The sequence below is a fragment of the Echiichthys vipera genome (genome assembly GCF_963691815.1).
Source record: "Echiichthys vipera genome assembly, chromosome: 10".
Classification (NCBI taxonomy): domain Eukaryota; kingdom Metazoa; phylum Chordata; class Actinopteri; order Perciformes; family Trachinidae; genus Echiichthys; species Echiichthys vipera.
The window spans coordinates 10,421,669-10,441,191 of record NC_139835.1 but is presented as its reverse complement, the minus strand read 5'-3'; the positions used below and the strand labels follow the sequence as shown (position 1 = coordinate 10,441,191).

Here is a 19,523-nt window from a genome sequence, read left to right as displayed (position 1 = left end):
ATTGGGCCGCTATGGTTTTGGGACAGTATTTGGTCAATTTTAAACAAGAGTTTAGGTCGTCTGGGTGGGATTTGTGGTGTTTTGAGTATGCAAGCTTTAGTGTTGGATTTAGAGTGATCGGACTGGCACTTGGGCTGAGCTAACTGAATTAGCAGCATAGCAGCTGCTTCAAGCCGTTTTTCCCAAAGCAAACATTTATCTTCATAATCTGGGCTGGCACTGAATAAAGTGACAACATGGACCTAGCAATGGAGTCTGTGTGTGTGTGTGTGTGTGTGTGTGTGTGTGTGTGTGTGTGTGTGTGTGTGTGTGTGTGTGTGTGTGTGTGTGTGTGTGTGTGTGTGTGTGTGTGTGTGTGTGTGTGTGTGTGTGTGTGTGTGTGTGTGTGTGTGTGTGTGTGTATGTAAAAGCAGTAGTGTCATGATGTTCGTAGTCTAGGCCAAATCTCCTCCCTGACCTATATACTGTAGCAGTGCAAATTCCCTGCAAATTATGCCAGAGAGGTGGAGGACAGAAAGAGGGAGAGAGCAGAGGGTAGGGGGTGGGGTAAGTGTGAAAAAAAGGGATAAGCAGAGAGGGATGAGGCAGACTAAACCGAGATAAAAGAAAGACACAGACAAAGGGCAAAACAGCCTGAGCGAAACAATGAGCAGCAGTAAAAGAGAAAGAGCGAGTGCCACAGACAGACAGACCAGTGTGTCATTATTCTGATGACAGAGGGGCCCAGTCAGCCTTTAACGCAAAATCACAACAGCACTTTTTCATTTGTCAGTGTACCATATTTCGGCAATGAGGAGGTTTTTTTATTTGATTTTACTAGTTGTGACTGTAAAAAAACCAAACCCCAATCACATTGAATATTTATATCACTGTGAATAATATGAAATATCACCACAGTGCTTAATTGAATCCTAATGGCTTCAGAGCAGCAGCTATAAATGCACTGGAGCAACCACAGTCATTACATTTAACAGTGTGTGTAGCTAAAGGGACGCCTAATGAATTGCCTTTTCATCTATATATAGAGTGGATGTGTCCAGAGAGAACTACTTACATTGAACAGAATAGGACGCCAGCAGTGCGGCTGTGTTGTGTGGACAGGGCAATCTGGAACACACACACACACAAATTCAGACTTGGATCAATACAAAATATGTAATGGTTCTTTTCAAAGAGCAGAGGCACTTCATATTTGATAACAGCTATATAGGAATGTAAAAAAAAACATCAATATAAATTGTTTTTTATGTGAAGAAGCAAAGAGATGAAAGGCAGTAGAACATATTGTCGCTGACAAAAACACTAATGAGTGTGTGTGTATTAAATACGGGCATTAGTGCTTGAGTACGACATTTCAACGTCGATATTCATTCAACTCGCTTCTTCACTGCAAATATCTTACTACGATGTGCTACTATGATAACGCATGAGCTTGGTGGCTAATTCCAGCCACCAAGCCAATGCATACAGTAACTTTATAACATTAAATCATTCAACACGCTCAAAGAGTAATTTGGAGTACAGTTTCACTACAGATAACGGCCCTGTTCTACCCTAAGATTCAAACTAATACACAACGTTAGCTGCAGTATGTTAGCTGTATGGGTAGTCCGCTCAGCTAAAGGTAAGTTAGCAGGTTAACGTAATGTTAGCTAACACTACCTGCTGCTCCTTCATTAGAATGAAATGACGTAACATGACGTTGATCAAACATTAATACATTAACTCATCCGTGAACATTATTTCTGCCTGAGGTTTCCATCGGCAGTGGTGAGTGTTAAGCAACGAAGACAACAACTCACGATCCCATGATAACTTCAAGACAGTATAATAACTTAATGTGAGTACTCCAACCTTTTAGCAAGATGTAGACCCATGATGGGTCCCGACGAAGCAATGATAATACATTTTCTACAGCATCTCTTTATGAGGCAGAACTGTCCACTGTCGCTATAGCAACATCTATAACACAAAGGGCAACATACTCACCTTCCAGTTACTATGTCCTGCTTGATCTGAAGATAATACTGGTACCTAAGGGGGGACAACACACAGCATTAGTGATGTGATGTAAGGCCGAGCAGACGCCTGCTGGTCAGATTATAAAGACGACACCCTTCAGCAGAGGTCTGTTTCATAAGTAATACAATATAGCTCATTTGCCACAACAGAAATAATGCAGGTTTCCTTTTTAGAAAGGGCTTTTCTTGTCATTTGCTTTGAAAACAAATACGAATGAAAAGGGAAACAATATATACTGTATAAACGAATAAGTAGGTTCAAGGAAGGAAGATTAGTTGTTCTGAAATCTAAGACTGAATACAAAGTAGCTCTCGTTATCAGTGTTGTTTAGCCCAGTGTTGCCATGTACTACATCAACGATATCATGAACATAGTTCGAAGAAAGTTATCAGGGTTGTGATTTTGGTCGTGACTCGAGTGTACAATACACCAGATCGGCATGTAAGATCCAAGGCTCACGATTCACTGTAACAAGCTGCATAAAAAGTGTTGATAAGACTCAGTGAGCAAGGCCACGGCTGAGAGACTGAAATAAATATCAGGCTGAAAAAAAGGCGACATGGCGCTGCGACGCCTCCTCTGCATGTTGTTTATGTAGAATGCGGTGTTGCAGACCTTCTGTTCGCAGAACTTCTGTTCGCAGAACTGTGGGTTTGAGCCCACATTGCAGCCTTGACACAAAACATACGGGTTTCTAATTTTTATTCTTAACCAGTCTGCATCAGAGAGAGAACGAAGCGCCGGGCCTGGGGATCCATTTGCAATGATTAGATACAAAAAGCTCTTTTCATAGAACCAATTTTTGACATCATTACCCTGCTTATTTAAAATACACTGAAAGGAAATTCCGCAAATTTTCGCATACAGTATACACTATGTTCATTTTTGCAGGGCGAGCTGTGGGACATTATGTAGCCCTTTGCGGAATTCTAACAATTAAGTTATTTTAATAATTGTTTCCGTAATTAACTGGTAGCCAGCAGTTTCATCTGATACATTTGCTCTAGAATAATTCTACATACACACGTTACTGGTTGTTAAGTGTGCATGTATCAATCTAGATACTAGGGTTGGAAGCTACACCAATGGCTGCTCTTTATGTGCCTCCATAAAAATATAACTACAAGTGGTGGCTGCGGAGATACCATACGGGGACCGCAAGAAGTTGACAGCTTGTGTTTTTGCCTACAGTGCATGTTTCTATTGCTTTCCATTTCTGAAGGAAAAAAACATGCACCCATGGAACCCAGAGGTGTTCCCAGGCCAGACGATAATTGATGGATGGATGATACACCGGTCTTGTGTTGTATTGGTGATATCAATAGAAGAAATCCAACACTGAACTATAAAGCAAAATCTACACCACGTGTATCTACAGCCGGACCCCCATTAACCCCTTGCATCAAGTTTAAACAAGTTAAACATATCGTTCCAAAAATAACACCCTTCCATCAAGTAATATTGAGCATTTCCACGGGTGGAAGTCAGTATATAACAGTCGTTCTCTCTGTGTAATGAAAACTCTTACCGTGTGTATTCTTCTTGCAGTTTACTGGGGTCTGTCACAAAGAATTTGACTCTGAAGCTCAAGTTATAGGGGGACCCTCCTGGAAAAATGATGACAAACAGTTAGAGGGGAGGAACATAACATGGGAGATCTGTGAGTGGATACAAACGGTAAGCTCGTGTTGTGTTTTTAGATTTTAAGATTTTATACTGGAAGACTGGATTTATGTGTCTTAGTGTCTGGATTTATGTGTTTTAAAAAAGCTACCTGAAAAAGTTCCACAGCTATTTTTTAGCTGTTACAGGACATAAACAAGTGGAATAAATGACACAAAGTGTAAAATTAGCACGCCTACGTTTCTACAAACGCATCTGTCTAACTCCATGCACTGTGAACAATACAAAGCCCTGTGGTTAACCCTCAAAGAATCAATCACTCAGCATAAATACAGAGTTGAAGCACAGTTCAATAATTGCTCGAGGAGGACTGCATTTCTCACTAGGGCTTCTTCTTAATTGTTCTACATGATACAAATTCTATTAGTCATTATCCAAAAAGAAAAGAGCAGAGTTGAAATGAAGTTTAATCGTTGCTTACGGCAGACTCAGAATTTTAAATCAATCTTTTGCTTGAGGTGGATTTTTAACCTTCACTGGGGCTGGACCACAGACTTCTGCTTCAAACAGCTGGTAATCATATGAAATTCAAGCAATCATGTTAGTCGAGGTGGTGTGGTGCGATTTCACCTACTTTTTAACTGTTTCCTGATGGGCTTGTTGGGATCGAGCCAGCGCTGTAAAATATTGATTCAGAGACACTTAGAGAGACACCTACCATAGCACTGTTAGACAACATAAATTATTTACCACTGGCCACAAACACATCTGACAGAAACACTTAAAACACTGTTCACATGGATACAAACATATATCAATATACAGTGCTATACACACTGACATGCAGTACACACATGACGTATTTGATTTTATGAGACTGATGCGAAAACAGGGCATCCCAAGACACATGTATACTCATGCGCACGCACACCAAAAAAATGCAAGTTTAAAGTCAATGTACCCCCGTATCGAAAAACGTTATACTGACTGGTGCATCTAAGGAGTCATCAGCCAAGTGCAGGCCAAAGTAGTCTCTCTCAGTCAGCTCCAGGTGCTTAAAGACAGCGTCCAACAACACCTGGCCATGATCCGACTTCTACAGAGAGGAACAGATAACACACAGTTACTTAGAATTCTTTATTCCACAGCGGAAAAAAAGCAGAAGGAAGAGATGCACTGCTTTGCACGAAGATCTCTGGATCACGTCCCCGCCTTTTCACCGCTCCTCGACTCCTCGGTGAAAGGTCAAAGGAGAAACAGTGAGGGCACGAGAACGAGGGAGGAACCGATTACCCCATGCTTTATTGTGAAGGTGACTGAAGCATGGTGCTGGGAATCCATTTTCTCTCCACACCCATCTAAATAATTCACATGCTCACAGAAGCTTTTCACCAAGTTAAAGTGTAATTACGGCGCAAAATAATTCCATGGTCTTTTTCGGCACTTACATAATCAAATAAACCTCCAAGACAGTTTTCTTTTACTGTGTAAACTATTAACAGAGAAATACGGTAGAGTCGCTAATAGCCGGACGTGACTAACACTGATTAGTACGGTGAAGGCACTAAAACGGCTTTTTTAACCACTAATACTGCTCAAAATAACACCAAACCTCTGCAGTAGCATGAAAAGTATCCCTACACATAAAACAAAGCACCAATGAACTAATTGCATTTGGTAATCCACTTGAATGGACTTTACTATGAGAGGAGCTGGTACCGGGGCCAGTTGGTAAGTCTTTAAAACACTCTTTTAATAAACTCTGGGTTCACTTACTACGTTGTTGGTCCTTTGTTTTATGTGTAGGGACTCTTATCATGCTGCTGCAGAGGTTTTGCTGTTATTTTGAGCAGTATTAGTGGTTAAAAAAGACGTTTTAAAGCCTTCACCGTACTGCCCCGAAGTAATCAATGTTAGCCGCGTCCGGCTGTTAGCGACTTTCCTGTATTTCTCCGTTAATAGTTATTATAAAAAACTGTCGCGATGGCTTATTTGATGTATGCAAGTGCCGAAAAAAGGGCATATATATGCGTAAATGAATGTGGGAGTTGTATAAAACGAAGACTCATTGTTCCATTTCAACAACACATTAACTGTTGGCTGCCTTTGACTAACTGGAAAGTAATCAATAAAAACAGACTTGATGTGTGGGCAATTGTTTGATGAAGGCTGCCATGGGATTAGAAAGCAGCAGATACTGAGGAGTCAGAAGTTTACTTCTGAGGAACACTTGGCTCTGAAAAGAACCAAAGCACCGTGGTAAGAGAGTTAAGAAAAAACACGGAAAACCACCGTCTGTCTTGAGGTCCAGCTTGCATATAAAACAGAGAAGTGGAAAAAGGAACGTTTAAGAGCAAGAGACTGAGTTCAGGGAGGTCGTTCATTTCAAGTAAATCAATGACAGTGTGATAGAATGTAGTTAAGGAACTTCAAATCATTAAGTTCTGCTTTCAAAGGTTTTGGACAGGAAGTGCACATTGCGGCTTCATGCTGTACGTTATTCACTTGTTAACTGATGAGGACTAATGTAATAATAACCCTTTGCTATCATCAAACAGGAAGCAAAATGGATGTCTGCATTTTTCTACAGTTTTAATACTTGACGCTCACAACATTTAAATGTCCCTTTATTTAAAAATATATATATATATTTACATGTCTTTTTTCAGGTTGAGGTGCTATTTAAAAACTGGGAAAGTATCAAAAAACTCAGTCGACAGATACACAGCCTGTTATGACCCAGAAATGCTGACCAATCAGAGCAGACTGGGCTTTTTCAGGAGGGGGTCTTGAGGAGACAGGCGCTAAAACAGTGCGTTTCAGACAGTGGGTGAATACAAATATATACAGACAAACAATATGAGAAAAAATGCGTTTTTTGAATATTAAAGCATGTACACATTCTAGTAGAAACCCACAATAGAAGTAAGAACCTAAAAAAAACAAAGCACAATATGGGACCTTTAAGTGTGCATGCAGTCTAACAGTCTAATGAATAACTACAATATACATTTTAGATGTCATGGCCTTCATTTTCACAGAAAAAACAAATGGATGGTTGATGTAAAAAAAAAAAAAAAAATTAATGGTAGGAATAGTAGCTTGAGGTTGTAAAAAAAGGAATTTCTCAGAGCCGCGGAGAAAAACAGGACAGTGAAAAGAGGGATGAAAGAGGAGGAGGAATCATTTATGAAACAGATCATTAATATCACATCGTTTCGTGAGAGTAGGAAGGGCGCTAGGATAAACTGTGGGACCACAAGTGGAGCAGAAATTCACACCTGATCATCATGCCGCGACTTAGAGAGAGAGAGTGAGTTAGTGTGCGCACACACACACACACACACACCCACACCCACCCCTCTGGTCGACCTCTCCCCTTTACCCTGCTGACACACTTTTACAGCCTAGCATGCGTGAGTAAAGAGTGTGTGATGAACGGAATGATAGTTGACAGTTGACATGTTGACATGGCAGCCCTCTAGGATCACCGGCAGTCTTTTGGCGCGGCGCTCCTTTCTGTGTGTGTGTGTGTGTGTGTGTGTGTGTGTGTGTGTGTGTGTGTGTGTGTGTGTGTGTGTGTGTGTGTGTGTGTGTGTGTGTGTGTGTGTAGGCAATCTACTGCTGTCAAATCCTTGTTAAGGGTGAGTCAACCCTGATAGCCTCTGTTTCCCCCCACCCCCACTTCGCTCACTTCCCTACAGCTTTACTATTACTATCATGTTTGAATGATTAAAAAAAAGAAACTGTTAAAAAAGATCTCAAACTACTGTATTTTGGAAGTGTTTGGTAAAGGAAGTCTACTAAATCCGATAAAATGGACAAAGGTGGCGAAATCTGAAAACGTGGGTGTTGCATTGCACTGTTTTTTCAAAAAAGCTCACACTTGACTGTCACAAGATCTGTGTTGTCAGATTTTCTGCTGATCTCGATTCAAGAATGTAGTCAAAAGCGACCAACCAAGCTTTTTTTCGAAATTGTCACATTTAAAAAGATTGTAACAAATTGTGTCAATCACTTTTACACCGCGACTCTGAAACTCTAATCCACGGCAGAGGATCGTCTCCAGCACTCGGAACTACACTTGCAGGTAAACGATCTCTCAGACTGGACCACTGACATCCTGAAATAGACCTGGAAACGCTCCATTGTCCGCAGGTGAGACTCTCTTTGGTCTTACCTGCGCATCTCATATGGGCCATTTTTGCAACAAGTACAATAATAAAACAGAGTGTGAAAAGACTTTTACTCAGAGACAAACAGGCCACATCACTCACAGGCTGTTTGATTGACAAACCAACTGAAAATTGTCATGATCCAACAAGCTGACAGGATTGCCGACTGGAGTCAAACAGACTGAATTAGAGACTCTGTGTGTGCGTGTGCGTGTGCGTGTGCGTGTGTCCACTGCTTGCCCTTTGTATGAAGTGGCTTTTCAAGCTGGATGTGGGAGCCCTCTGTGCACTTTTTATACTGTGTTCCCAAGAAACCAGTCATCACCGTGTGTTTGTGTGTGTATATATGGTGTGTGTGCATGCGTGTGTGTGTGTGTCTGTGTGACTGTGTGTGTGTGTGTGTGTGTGTGTGTGTGTGTGTTTCTGGTATTTTAAAAGCATGTGGGCCAAGTGCAGGAGCAAACCGCAATATATTGTTAAAAATGAACATGCCCACAGGCAAGCATGTCCACACACTTTCACACATTCTTTCTCTGTACTTTTACACAACAAATTACAGCGCCAAACTCCGTACTGTGGAGAATTCATGGGCTACACACTCCAATGTCCAACAATGAAAGAGAGAGAGAGAGAGATAGAGAAAAACAGATGACTGAGAGATGGTGAGTGGAAGACAGAGAGTCATAGAGGCACACAGAGAGAGTAGAAGAGACAGCGAGCAGGGAAAAAGAGAAAAGGAGTGATTGACGATGCGGTGGTGCGAGACAAACGCTCTTTGTGTTGATCTTCATCCGTCCAGCAGCACCACTGACTGAAATAGTGTCTGTGTGCGTGAGAGCGAGGAGAGAAGAGGGAGACGTAGTGATGGAGCGCAATCAGGGCACAAGAGACTCGCTGAGAGACAGAGATGCTCTGATAAGTTTTTCAGCCGTAGGGTTTATCTAAAGTGTTAGAGGGGGAAAAGAGCCCCAAACTTCAGTCACACTGGGCCAAAGGGGTGCACAAGGGAATACCCCGGTGTCTTTTTCATGGCAGGTTAACAAAAGGTTTAAAAATGTGACACATTTATTTCCCTCCTTATTTCTTTCCTTCCAGGGGAAACCGCTGAATGTGCTGCATGTACGTGTTTGTGTTAAACAATGATGGAAATTCTGGAATGTGTAAGGCAGCTTGTCCAGACAGGAAGAGAACTACGTGAAGGAGGAGTCATTCACATCTACCTCTCTCTCGCTCTGTGTCCAAAACACACACATAATGCTGTAGACATACAGACACATTTAAATGCTTTATACATTGTATGAATCCACAAAGAGCATTCAAACCATTGCAGAGATTATACTGTGATTATACTCATTACATGTTTCACACAGCTAGGTTACATGTTACACCTGTGATGGAGCTGAATTCTGTTTGTTTTTTTTGGTAGGCCTGACATAGCCCAAAAACACATTTAGTGTACTTCTAATCGCTCACTGATATTTGTAACTGGATCTGCTCATCAAAAAAAAGGTTCAAGGAAACAGTAGATGAGAATAAAATCTCAATCCAATGATCACTTTAGTAGCTGTTCTGGAGCTTTCACTCATGTCGCAAGATGAAATGACTGATTGATGACCCATAACAACTGGACTGATGAAGACCAGACAATATAATGGAAATACCCCTGAACAGCTACTGAATGGTAACCTGATACACCAGATGGCTTGTTATAGAGAATCACCTGAGAAGCAGTCATTGGAGACTGTTTGGAAAAGGGCAGGCACTTTCAAAACATACCTGGCAGGTAATTGGATGAACCATCTGTCTACCAAACTCTTGCCGACTCTTGTCCCATCGAGGAAGGCCTTGTTTGCTCTTCTTTCAATGAAGAAATACTCTCCAGTTGTGATATAACTGATGCCAACTACAGCAAACATGCTGACCTCAGTCACGACCGCCATAGTCGTTCAGCTGCCAGTAGCTCCTCACAAGACACTGGAGTTATAGTTTGAGCCTAAAATGATGGATATTCATGCAATCACGTGATATATCAGATACCATGATCTAAGGTGCGTTTCCATTTTGGTAAAATGCGGCAGGTCAATGGCTGTTCACTCGCTGTGTTTCCATTACCAAAAAAAGGCCAGAGAGGGATTTACGAGGTGACATATCACTCCGAATGGGTTTCCATCGCCGGTGATCAGCTGCTCAGTTTTACAGTGGCGCGTTCTTCCTCAAAAGACATACAGAGTTTGATTTAAGGTGGCCCGTTTGATTCTCAACGTCAACTTATGTGCAAGTAACATGAAAGAAAACCCCTAAAGCAATTTCACTCAAAAGCAACTGGACTTGGTTATTTCCTCAACAATTAACCAAGTCCAGTTGCTTTTGACTGAAATTGCTTTTGGGATAACGATGACCTGGACAAAGGAGAATATTCAGAGAAAACACTCAAAAAAATTGAGGCGCCGTAAAAGTGTTTGTTGACAGGCTTGCACCCCATAGCACTAGGGTGTGTGTATGTATGCAGCAAAGGACCAAAGGTTAGGATCCAACCCGGCCGCAAGCCCGTGCAAAGATGCACATTCAGGGCGGCCAGTGGCGCAGTGGTTAGTGCAGTTGCCCCATTTACAGGGGGCTGAAGGTCCTTGAGGCAGTGGCCATTTCCTGTCATAAATAATAAAGGCTTGAAAACTCTCAAAAAAAAAAATATCTTCATGCGCATACACAGATCCTTTTCTGCGCTGCGTTCTATTACACCACTGGCTAAAAGTATCACACATCACATCCCACTCAGAGCTACATCCAATCAGCAACTGGCCTTTTTTCTGGCGCTGCTCTCACACAGGTCCAACAAACTTAAGCGACTCACAGGCAAAAAAGGGGCGTTTCAGCAAGATGGACCTGCCTCATTCCGGGTATTCGACCATAGTGGAAACGCACCTATACTCATCTTTTATATATTTATGGACGCAAAAATGCACAGAGGAGATAATCCACACATTGCGTATTTTCCATATTATAGAGAAGAGAGCTAAGCCAGCAAAATGCTCTCACAGCTACACCCGTCCCATCCCACAACCCAATGGCACGACATTCCTACGCGGTTTTCACACAAAGTCTAACTCTTAACACATAATTAAAATGAAATAATTTAACAAAAACACACAGAGCAGCTGTAGTCTATATTTGGCTCACCCAGTCACAGAGACGGCACGCTAACTGTTGGAGCATTTTAATATGAGGACTTTACTAAAGGAATAAGTGTCTGTGTGATGATGGGGCATTGGTCAGCTCAAGGGAAAGTAATATATGGAGTGGAAAATAACATCCAGCAAGCTTCTGCAGTGTTGCGCTGGAACAAATGTGTCCCCTTTAACTTTTGAGATAGTGCTTGGCATTGATAATCATTCACCATAGTGTCTCGTTTTGCAGAAATGTGTGTTAACATTCCTCACAGTAAGGTATTAAAAAAATGTATGGTTTTCAAAGCCTTTGGTTAAAGATAAGGTATGAGTTACTAGCTGTTCAGAAAAAAAAAGGTTTAGCGCTCTCATCGTTTTTTAAATCACCTCTTCCACATAACTTGTATTTGTCCCAGAGGTCTCAATCAGCAGAAAGTTACAGCTGTGATGCAGGATTATTTATCCTTTGCCTCTTGCTGCTCATTATTAAGAGCTATTTCATTACCAAATAGCTCCTGCGGAGAGCTGAATGTTTATTTGGTGTGTAGTGGTTACTATGGTTACCGCCGCATCTCCCTTTACTCTGGATAAACCCAGCTTCTGACCCTGCTTTTGTATTTGTAGAGAGGTGGGTCAGTAGTGGGCTGGGCTTTTTAATTTCTTGTCATTTATCAAGCCTTCGAGCTACACCAGATTCTGCTTTTAAACCGGTACGGTGTCTGCCAAAGACTTCCCCATCCATAAGATCGTCAGTACGAGCCCCCGTGTGCAGCCACTCCCCCGCACCATTAGCGTTGCGGTTCCCATGACAATACGTGACTGCTTCTGGATTCTCACTCTCCGCTAGAATCAAGGCCAGTCGGCCAGGGAGAGGATCAATAGAAGTATTGTTGCTCTCAGGATGGCTTGTCTTTCCAGGAAGTTACTGCTGCTGCAGGGGTCTGATCAATGACACTGACAGAGAGACTGACAGAGACCGAGTCATTCATTCAGCAGAAGGCGGGGAGGGGGCGATGAATCAGGAAGCAGAGAGGGAGGGAAATGTGATGCAGGGAGAAATGTAAAGACAGAAAATGGAGAGGTCGGATTTTATAAGAGAGACCGTGTATGACGGCGATCCACAATAATGACTTAATCCCGATTATCCATCCATGAAGAGAACATGATGTACAGTATGATGCAACTGAAGTTCACCGGCCTTTTGGCTGATTCACTGCAAATTCTTCAAGAATTATTTCATATACACGGTTCATAGGCAGATATTGCATCTCATTCCTTTTGGTGGGAAGAAAGTGCAGAATCGCAAAGAGTGTTAGGAAGTAAAAGACACACCGGCTACAAGGTAGCTTCTCTCACAACGAAACAAAAAGTCATGTTATTAAGAAGCCACTGAATGACGTACCATATTTGTGTATTTCTCTAGTTATGTATGCATGCATATACATGTTCACACGCACTCACTTGAACAGCAACAGGATGTGATCTGTCAGAGGGGATGTTATGAGAGGAACTGTGTTTTCTGACTCACAAAGGGAATTTCCCTACTCACACTGTCTGAAGTCCGATCAAAACACACGGTGACAGAGAGAGACATGAAGACACACAGAGAGAGAGAGAGAGAGAGAGAGAGAGAGAGAGAGAGAGAGAGAGAGAGAGAGAGAGAGAGAGAGAGAGAGAGAGAGAGAGAGAGAGAGAGAGAGAGAGAGAGAGAGAGAGAGAGAAGGACATGTGTTATCACATGAAGTGTCACACGACTTTTGCATCAGTCACAATCCAACTGGCTTTGGGCAAAACATGCCACACACATTCTCTATTTCTCTCCCCTCAGGGTGTTACTTATTGGGATTGACTGATGATTGCAAAAACAGAAGAAAAAAGACCAACTGTGTCTGAAGACCAATTACTGAGAGAAGCCAGTGTGACAAAATACATATTATGGTTAATATGGCCATACATGCATGTTGGATTTCTATGTATGTTAGACGCAAAGCTAAGCAAAATCTGTTTTCTGATCTAGGCAGCCCAAAAAAACTGACTGGGCCCTTTTTTTTTTTCTTGTGGGCATACCAGATACCCAAATATATACACCCAAGCACCGAAAGAGTGAGTTTTCCATTAAATGCCCCTTTTAACCATTAATTATCATCACAGAAAATAAATCAATTTAATTTGAACTTAAACGTCTGCAAACAGGCAGAGACACTGACGCTTTTTCCAACCAACACTCAAGTTAATTTGAGGTGGGCCTGAGGGGAAGTTCTACAGTTGAGAAAATGTAGTCCCAAAGGAAAGGGCTGTCTGACAGATCGCATGCACTTACACTGACAGATTTTTTTACGTGAGCTTTTCATCAGGTGGTGTCCACAGCAGTACATCGCTTAGCTTCACCAACTGCCATCTAGTAAAGGTAATACACTGCCTATATAGTCACCTCATAAAACCCCACTCCAAAATATCCAAAATATCCCTTTAATGTACAATTATTTAAAGGCTGACTTGTTTGGGGCATCAGCCCGACCCAGCAGGGCGTCAAGAAGATAAAAACCCGCCCTCCAAGAAACATCCTGAACTCATAACAGACAAACACAAAATGACTAGGCAAATTGCACATATGGACCTGCTGCTTTCAGTCCTTTTTGCACTATTATGCCACCATCTGCACTTTATTATTATTTTTATCATTATTTATACAATTGTATTGTTTTGTTGTTACTATAGCAGTTAGATAATTTATGTTGTGTCACTTACCATTGTGTCTTGCCACTTTACTAATCAAGTCTTGTCTTTGTCTTGTCTAGGCTACGCATGGGATAGTGAGAAACCAAATTTCGATTCCTTGTACTGTATGTCTTGATCATGTGAAGAATTGACAATAACTGACTTTGACTTTGCTCCTCACTTCATGGCTATATGAACATCCTTATATTGTTTTTTATGAATAAAAATAATCAACCATGTGAATTTGGGTTTTCATCCGCAAGTAAATGAACAGGTTTACCAACTCTCAAAATATCAATTAATGCATGACAATAAAATAAAGTTGATTAGTAAGTATTAAACATTTTTGGGCAAATTCTCCTCTCCCCCGACCCCCTCGGAAAAATAGTGTAGACAACTGCCCAACATCCCCCATCACACTCCTATCATTAACTCGATCTGGGTCATAATTATGCCCTGTGTTTTGATAATACAGTTAATTTGGTGGCCTTGCTTGTTTTGGCAAACTGACACCATTAAAGGTATTTCAAATCAGCTAACAGCAGTTCCTGCATGAAAACCTAAAAATGTGAGGATTCTCAGGCAAGTTCTGGAGTTATAAGGGGCATCTTTATTCTCAGGACTGTTTGTGATTGACAGCAGAGATGATAACGTGCATTCACACTTTATAAAAATGTATGTATCATGTCTGTGTGTTCAGAGTTGATACTTGGTGGGTACTTACGCAGACTTTGAACGTCTGGACAGTGTTGTCCAGCAGCAGTATGTTGCACACAACCTGTGTGTGCTGCCTGTCTCGCTCCAGCTCCGTCGCCCGGACATTGTAGGATCTGCCAGCAGGCAAGTGGAAGCGCGCGCTCATCACGCTCCTACCAGGGTCTGCAACGACAATAACACAGAGCAGAGGGAACAAAATGATGAATGAGAGAAACAAGAGGTGAAACAGAAAAAAAGGGACAGGGACATAAACAGAGCATCATATCAATGCTTGTGATGTACATATATTATATTACAACGTAGAACGTAGGTGTGCTAAAGCTCAATGTGTCTACAAAGAACACAATAAGATAATGTAGAGTTTTCTCCCCACTGCCTTAGTGAAGGCAGCCACACGGCGTGGCAAGTCTGTACAAGCATGGCAACCAGCAAAGACTGACTGCTTCATGAGAAAAGAATGTCAATGAGAAGGCAACAGCAGAGTCCCTACCAGGGGATGTGGAAACTCTACAGCAACCCAGCACTAAATCACTCACAAGCTACTATAAAATTAAATGAAACAAGAAAAAAACAGCTTAGCAACAGAGATTAAATTGATTTGCAATCCTCCATCTTCCAATGAGTCAAAACTTGTCTGTGTTTGATGGGCAATAAAAGGGAATATTGGAAGTTAAAAGTCAGTAAAACCAACAATCAGGATATCTTTCTGCCGCCTTGTTTGACACGTAGACGCATTTATGAATTTTGTTTTGAAATGTCACTACATTCTTAGAACTTCACACGGGCCTGTCTGGAGTGGCTCAAGTGATTGGTAAATGATGGCAGCGCAAACAGTGGCTGAGGAAGCACCGTCTGCTCATCAGTGGGAATAAATAACAATAATTCAATCTGAAGCTGCTCCATTTACAACAAACCAAAGCCCCTTATTACTGAGGCCACGTCTGACTGCTTTCCTTGTCTCCGTAGATTACAAACTGGTCGCATGTGGCTCGGATCCAAGTATACACAGATTTAAAAACAAATGGCCTCTTATACTTTGCTCTCTGTCCTCACTCTGCAGTATAAGAATGTATAACGAAGCTTTTAAGTTTAAATTTCTTTTTAATGAAATAAAATAATTCAACTTTAATTATAGACTAACCTTCTATTTCCCAATATTAGCGTATCACAGTTATATTGGTATTGACATGTACTTTTTAATATTTAACAGGGCGCTTTTTTATATATATGGGATTTTTCCTTTTCCTTGGATTATTCCTTCAAGGTATGAATCAACATACATAAATATGCCAATTTTGAGGTCTTCACTGGTTGCCTAGTAGCCTCATAGTGATAGTAAAACTCCAGGAAGTTACTGCACCACCGTAAGACTTTTTGTACAGGTTAAACAGTAAGAAAGAAAATTAGTATACTTCCCTAAATGCCATTCCTTAAAAAATATTCATCAATAGTTATATTTAACAGTCTAAATTTGCAGTTGTCTTAAACTTTCAGTGTCATATTTGGTAATAAAATGTGAGTGCCACATGCCGTCTCTTGTGTTTTTGTGAAGTTGCAACAGTGTTTTCTTCATTTTGTTGGGTAATATGCCTTTGCAGTGGGATTTGTGTGCTTCCTGTCCACCTCCTGCTTTTTTTATTCTTTGGTGATCTGTCTTGACAGGAGACATAATAACCCCACAAGGGTCATGGCCCCGTCATCAAGAGCTGCTGTATTTGTAACGATGGCTCTATGTGAGCGTATTTGGGTATGCATATAGTATATATGGAGGGCCCTCTGTGTGTCTGAGCTGCTTGTCACTACACATCAGCACCAACCCCTATGACCACTGGCAGATGGTGTGCACACTTTGTACGCACACACGCACATACAAATGTATAGTTGAGGCCACCACTAACAGCAGAAACAGCCTGCCTTGTTAGACACTCAAGCTCTACTTTATAAATGTGGATTTAATATGCACAGTATATCATTTATTGTATATGTTGCGTGATTGCATCTTAAGGGGTGGATGTTAGACTTTTTAAATATCTCTGTAAAATCAATCTTCATCATTCTTCAATATTGGGATGCATGATTACTTTACAGGCTTGTGCCAATTGGTCAGATCGTATAGCGACGATTGAAGGGATGATGGATGATTGTTTTTTGCCTACGCTGTCATTAAAGGGATTTTAACTAAACATGTTAAAACAATCTTTAGAGTTGAGTCCTACTGTGCATCTAGAGAGGTTTCTGGTGGAGCAGCATGTCCACCTGCTGAGCCCTGTTAATCAGCACCAGGGAAATTGGCATCTCTTTTCCATGGATCTGACACCCCGCATATTCATGCCTGTTCGCCATAACTGCTCTGCGCTCCATAACAGCCACACTACATGGGGGATGGATACTAGGGCTGCAGCTATCCAATCTTTTTGTAATTAGTATTCTACCGATTATTATTATTTAAAGGCAGCCGAATTGCCAGCTTGTTGTCCAGTGTAAAAACAAGAGCGGCCCTATGTTCACCGCTTTTCAAAAAAAAAAGGTCCTACGTTCCCCGGTTATTTTTCCACAAATAGTGCCAAATTTCCCGTCAAATAGGCTTATATAGATCCTAACAGTACCCCCTAACCCTGACCCTCACTCTAGCCCTAACCCTAACTGTAACCTCTAACTAACAAAAGGCCAAATTAAATCAGTGAAGACGTGGCTTATGCGACATGGGAACACGGGACCCTTTTGGGTAAAAAGGGATGACCCCTTAAAGACCCCTAATGTCGCACCAAGCACAGACACACAGACTATTGTCTGAAAATACATTTTCAGATAAAATATCTATAAAATGTATTTTATTAACGTAAATCAATTTTGATTTAACTGTATAGCTTGCAGAAAGCTTAAAAGTTAGATTTATCAAAGCTCCGTCAGACCCCGAGCCACACCAATGCTGGCTGAACACTGGTCTGTTAGTGATCTGGTGTTACCACAATTGGATTATATGAAAGGTAGAAACCCAACCCTATATTCACAAACAGTCTTACACAATTAGTGACTGACGAGAACACTTCTTAGCCAGTTACAAAATTTGTTTTAGTGTCATCGGTGGGTCCAGTGACGTCTGAAAAAGTAACCTCTGGTGATGTCACCACGGTGAATTCAGTTTGGGCTTGGAGATTGCAAGTTGACTGGAAAGTTTGCTGTGTTTCTCAGTTTATTATAGCACAAAAACCTGAAACCCTGGCTTGTGTAACAAACCGGGGGCATGTAGATGTAGGCATTTATAAGGCAGGGGTGCTCTTACAAATAGATGCTACTGAGCTGCGTTACAGAGAGTGTAGGACCCAGTGTATGACAGGTAACAATCAACCAAGCGTGAAGATGGTCATACAGTAGGTAATCCTAGTGAGATACATTTTTCTGACTGCCAGCAGAACAACCTCACACACATAATGAGGTGTACATGTATAAGTGCAGGCACATGCACACCCACAAATGCACACAGGGAAACAGTCGCAGCCGCAGCACTGTCGGCTGGGGAAACGGAGCGCGTGGAACAGCTAGATGAGCAGAGAGGAGGGCAGAAATCAAGCCATGCAGAAGGAAGGCAGGAAGGAAGGGAAGACGCAGGGACGCAGGGACGCAGGGACGCAGGGACGCAGGGACGCAGGGACGCTCTCCTATCCCTGGCTCACACTTTGGAACAGCTACAGGATACATAGATGATTAGGTCTGACACACATACTCTCCCCACAGGCCACCTTGCCTTCCCTGCTCTCTTCCTGTCCTAACATTTTTCTACCATCCAGCTGAAGACAATTTAAAGAGCACGGACCACAGTACTGGATCATCTCTGTAGTGTGCAACTATTTACTCACCATTTTCCCAAGTACACCTCTGTACGCAGAGTTGATAATGGAGAACTGGCGTAGAGGAAGAGTCCACCCCTGACACACCTGCAATACGCTGGGATATCTTTCAACGCACAATGGGCTTCAATTCTAAAAAATGGACACTGCTTCCCAACTGAGCAGCATGTTACCGAGGGAAAATATCCTGTTATAATAACATTAATGCCCTGCAGGCAGGCTTAAACGATCTTTTCTTTGACAAAGAAGAGCTAAAATGAAATGACAAATATTCCCTCATTTAATCTCCACTGTGTTCAGACTCAGGAGATAATAAAACATTTGGGTTGATGCTGAAAACCATTGTAGGCCTACTTTTTTCCACACAGAAAATGAATTAATCAATACCGGAAGTGATAAAGAATTAGACTGATAAGTAGAATCTATAATGGCAATGGTATAAATAAAATCTCATAAATTCCCATTCCTATCTGTACATGACTTCAAATCATCTGAATGGTGGATATGAGCATCTTTTGAAAGCACTAATGGCAAATACTGTCAGAATCTTATCCAGTTTTTCTGTAAAATATATTGTGATATTTGGTGTTTTGATGTTGCTCTTCTACGTCCGCCTAGTCTGGTGTTGTCAGACCTTACTCCAGTGTTGGAGTAGGGTCTGGCTACCCCACACATATACTCTGGAATAAGGGGGGAAAAAAACGCTCTAGATTGTGAGCCTTTCTTTAAACCAATCCTCTTGGGCAGCAGTAAGCACCAGATTCAGCGATGGTGGGTGGTGTGTCCTGGCAATAAAATGGCTGATTCCCCGCAAAAGAAAATGCCACAAAAAATATTAAAAGACTTATGGCGAGTGGTTGGTGCGACTGGGAGAAGCTGGTGTCACTGGCCCCTGCCAGAAATAAAAGACGTGGCAATTCCACTGAAACTGATTATGGCCATGTCAAGAAACGGGTCAACATCAGGGGAGCCAGAGTCAGGTCTTTCCCCAGGTGAGTTCAGAAGTGGTTTTAGTCCTGCAACTGCAAACTCATCCGATACAGACTAGCTTAATGTAGGTTGCTAGCTCGGAGGTGGTTGTTGTTGATGTTTCCTGTAGTGAAGGGGATTTGAGAAGGGTAACACGCAGATAGCGGAAGGGGAGCAAGGGGAGAGACATCTGGCCCCACGCCGGATGTCAGCCTGTATCCCAGCACTGTATATTGAGACTAACATCATCCTAATGTCATTGTTTTCTCATTTTAAATTCTGTTCTC

The 19,523-nt window shown here is 41.8% G+C and overlaps 1 protein-coding gene across 2 annotated transcripts in view; it reads right to left on the bottom strand.

The window, feature by feature from the left end:
- ptpn4a (protein tyrosine phosphatase non-receptor type 4a) overlaps positions 1-19,523 on the bottom strand; it is a 77,256-nt gene that overhangs the window by 30,326 nt on the left and 27,407 nt on the right. The window contains exons 2-7 of one of the 2 annotated variants that reach the window (XM_083921258.1): positions 14,427-14,581; positions 4,607-4,741; positions 4,280-4,322; positions 3,551-3,629; positions 1,990-2,034; positions 1,055-1,107 (exon numbers count right to left, since the gene is read on the bottom strand). In XM_083921258.1, coding sequence (XP_083777384.1) covers positions 1,055-1,107; positions 1,990-2,034; positions 3,551-3,629; positions 4,280-4,322; positions 4,607-4,741; positions 14,427-14,564 — 493 coding nt within the window. In that variant the 5' untranslated portion in view covers positions 14,565-14,581. The remainder of the gene's footprint in view (positions 1-1,054; positions 1,108-1,989; positions 2,035-3,550; positions 3,630-4,279; positions 4,323-4,606; positions 4,742-14,426; positions 14,582-19,523) is intronic. The other variant, XM_083921259.1, reaches the window with a different exon arrangement.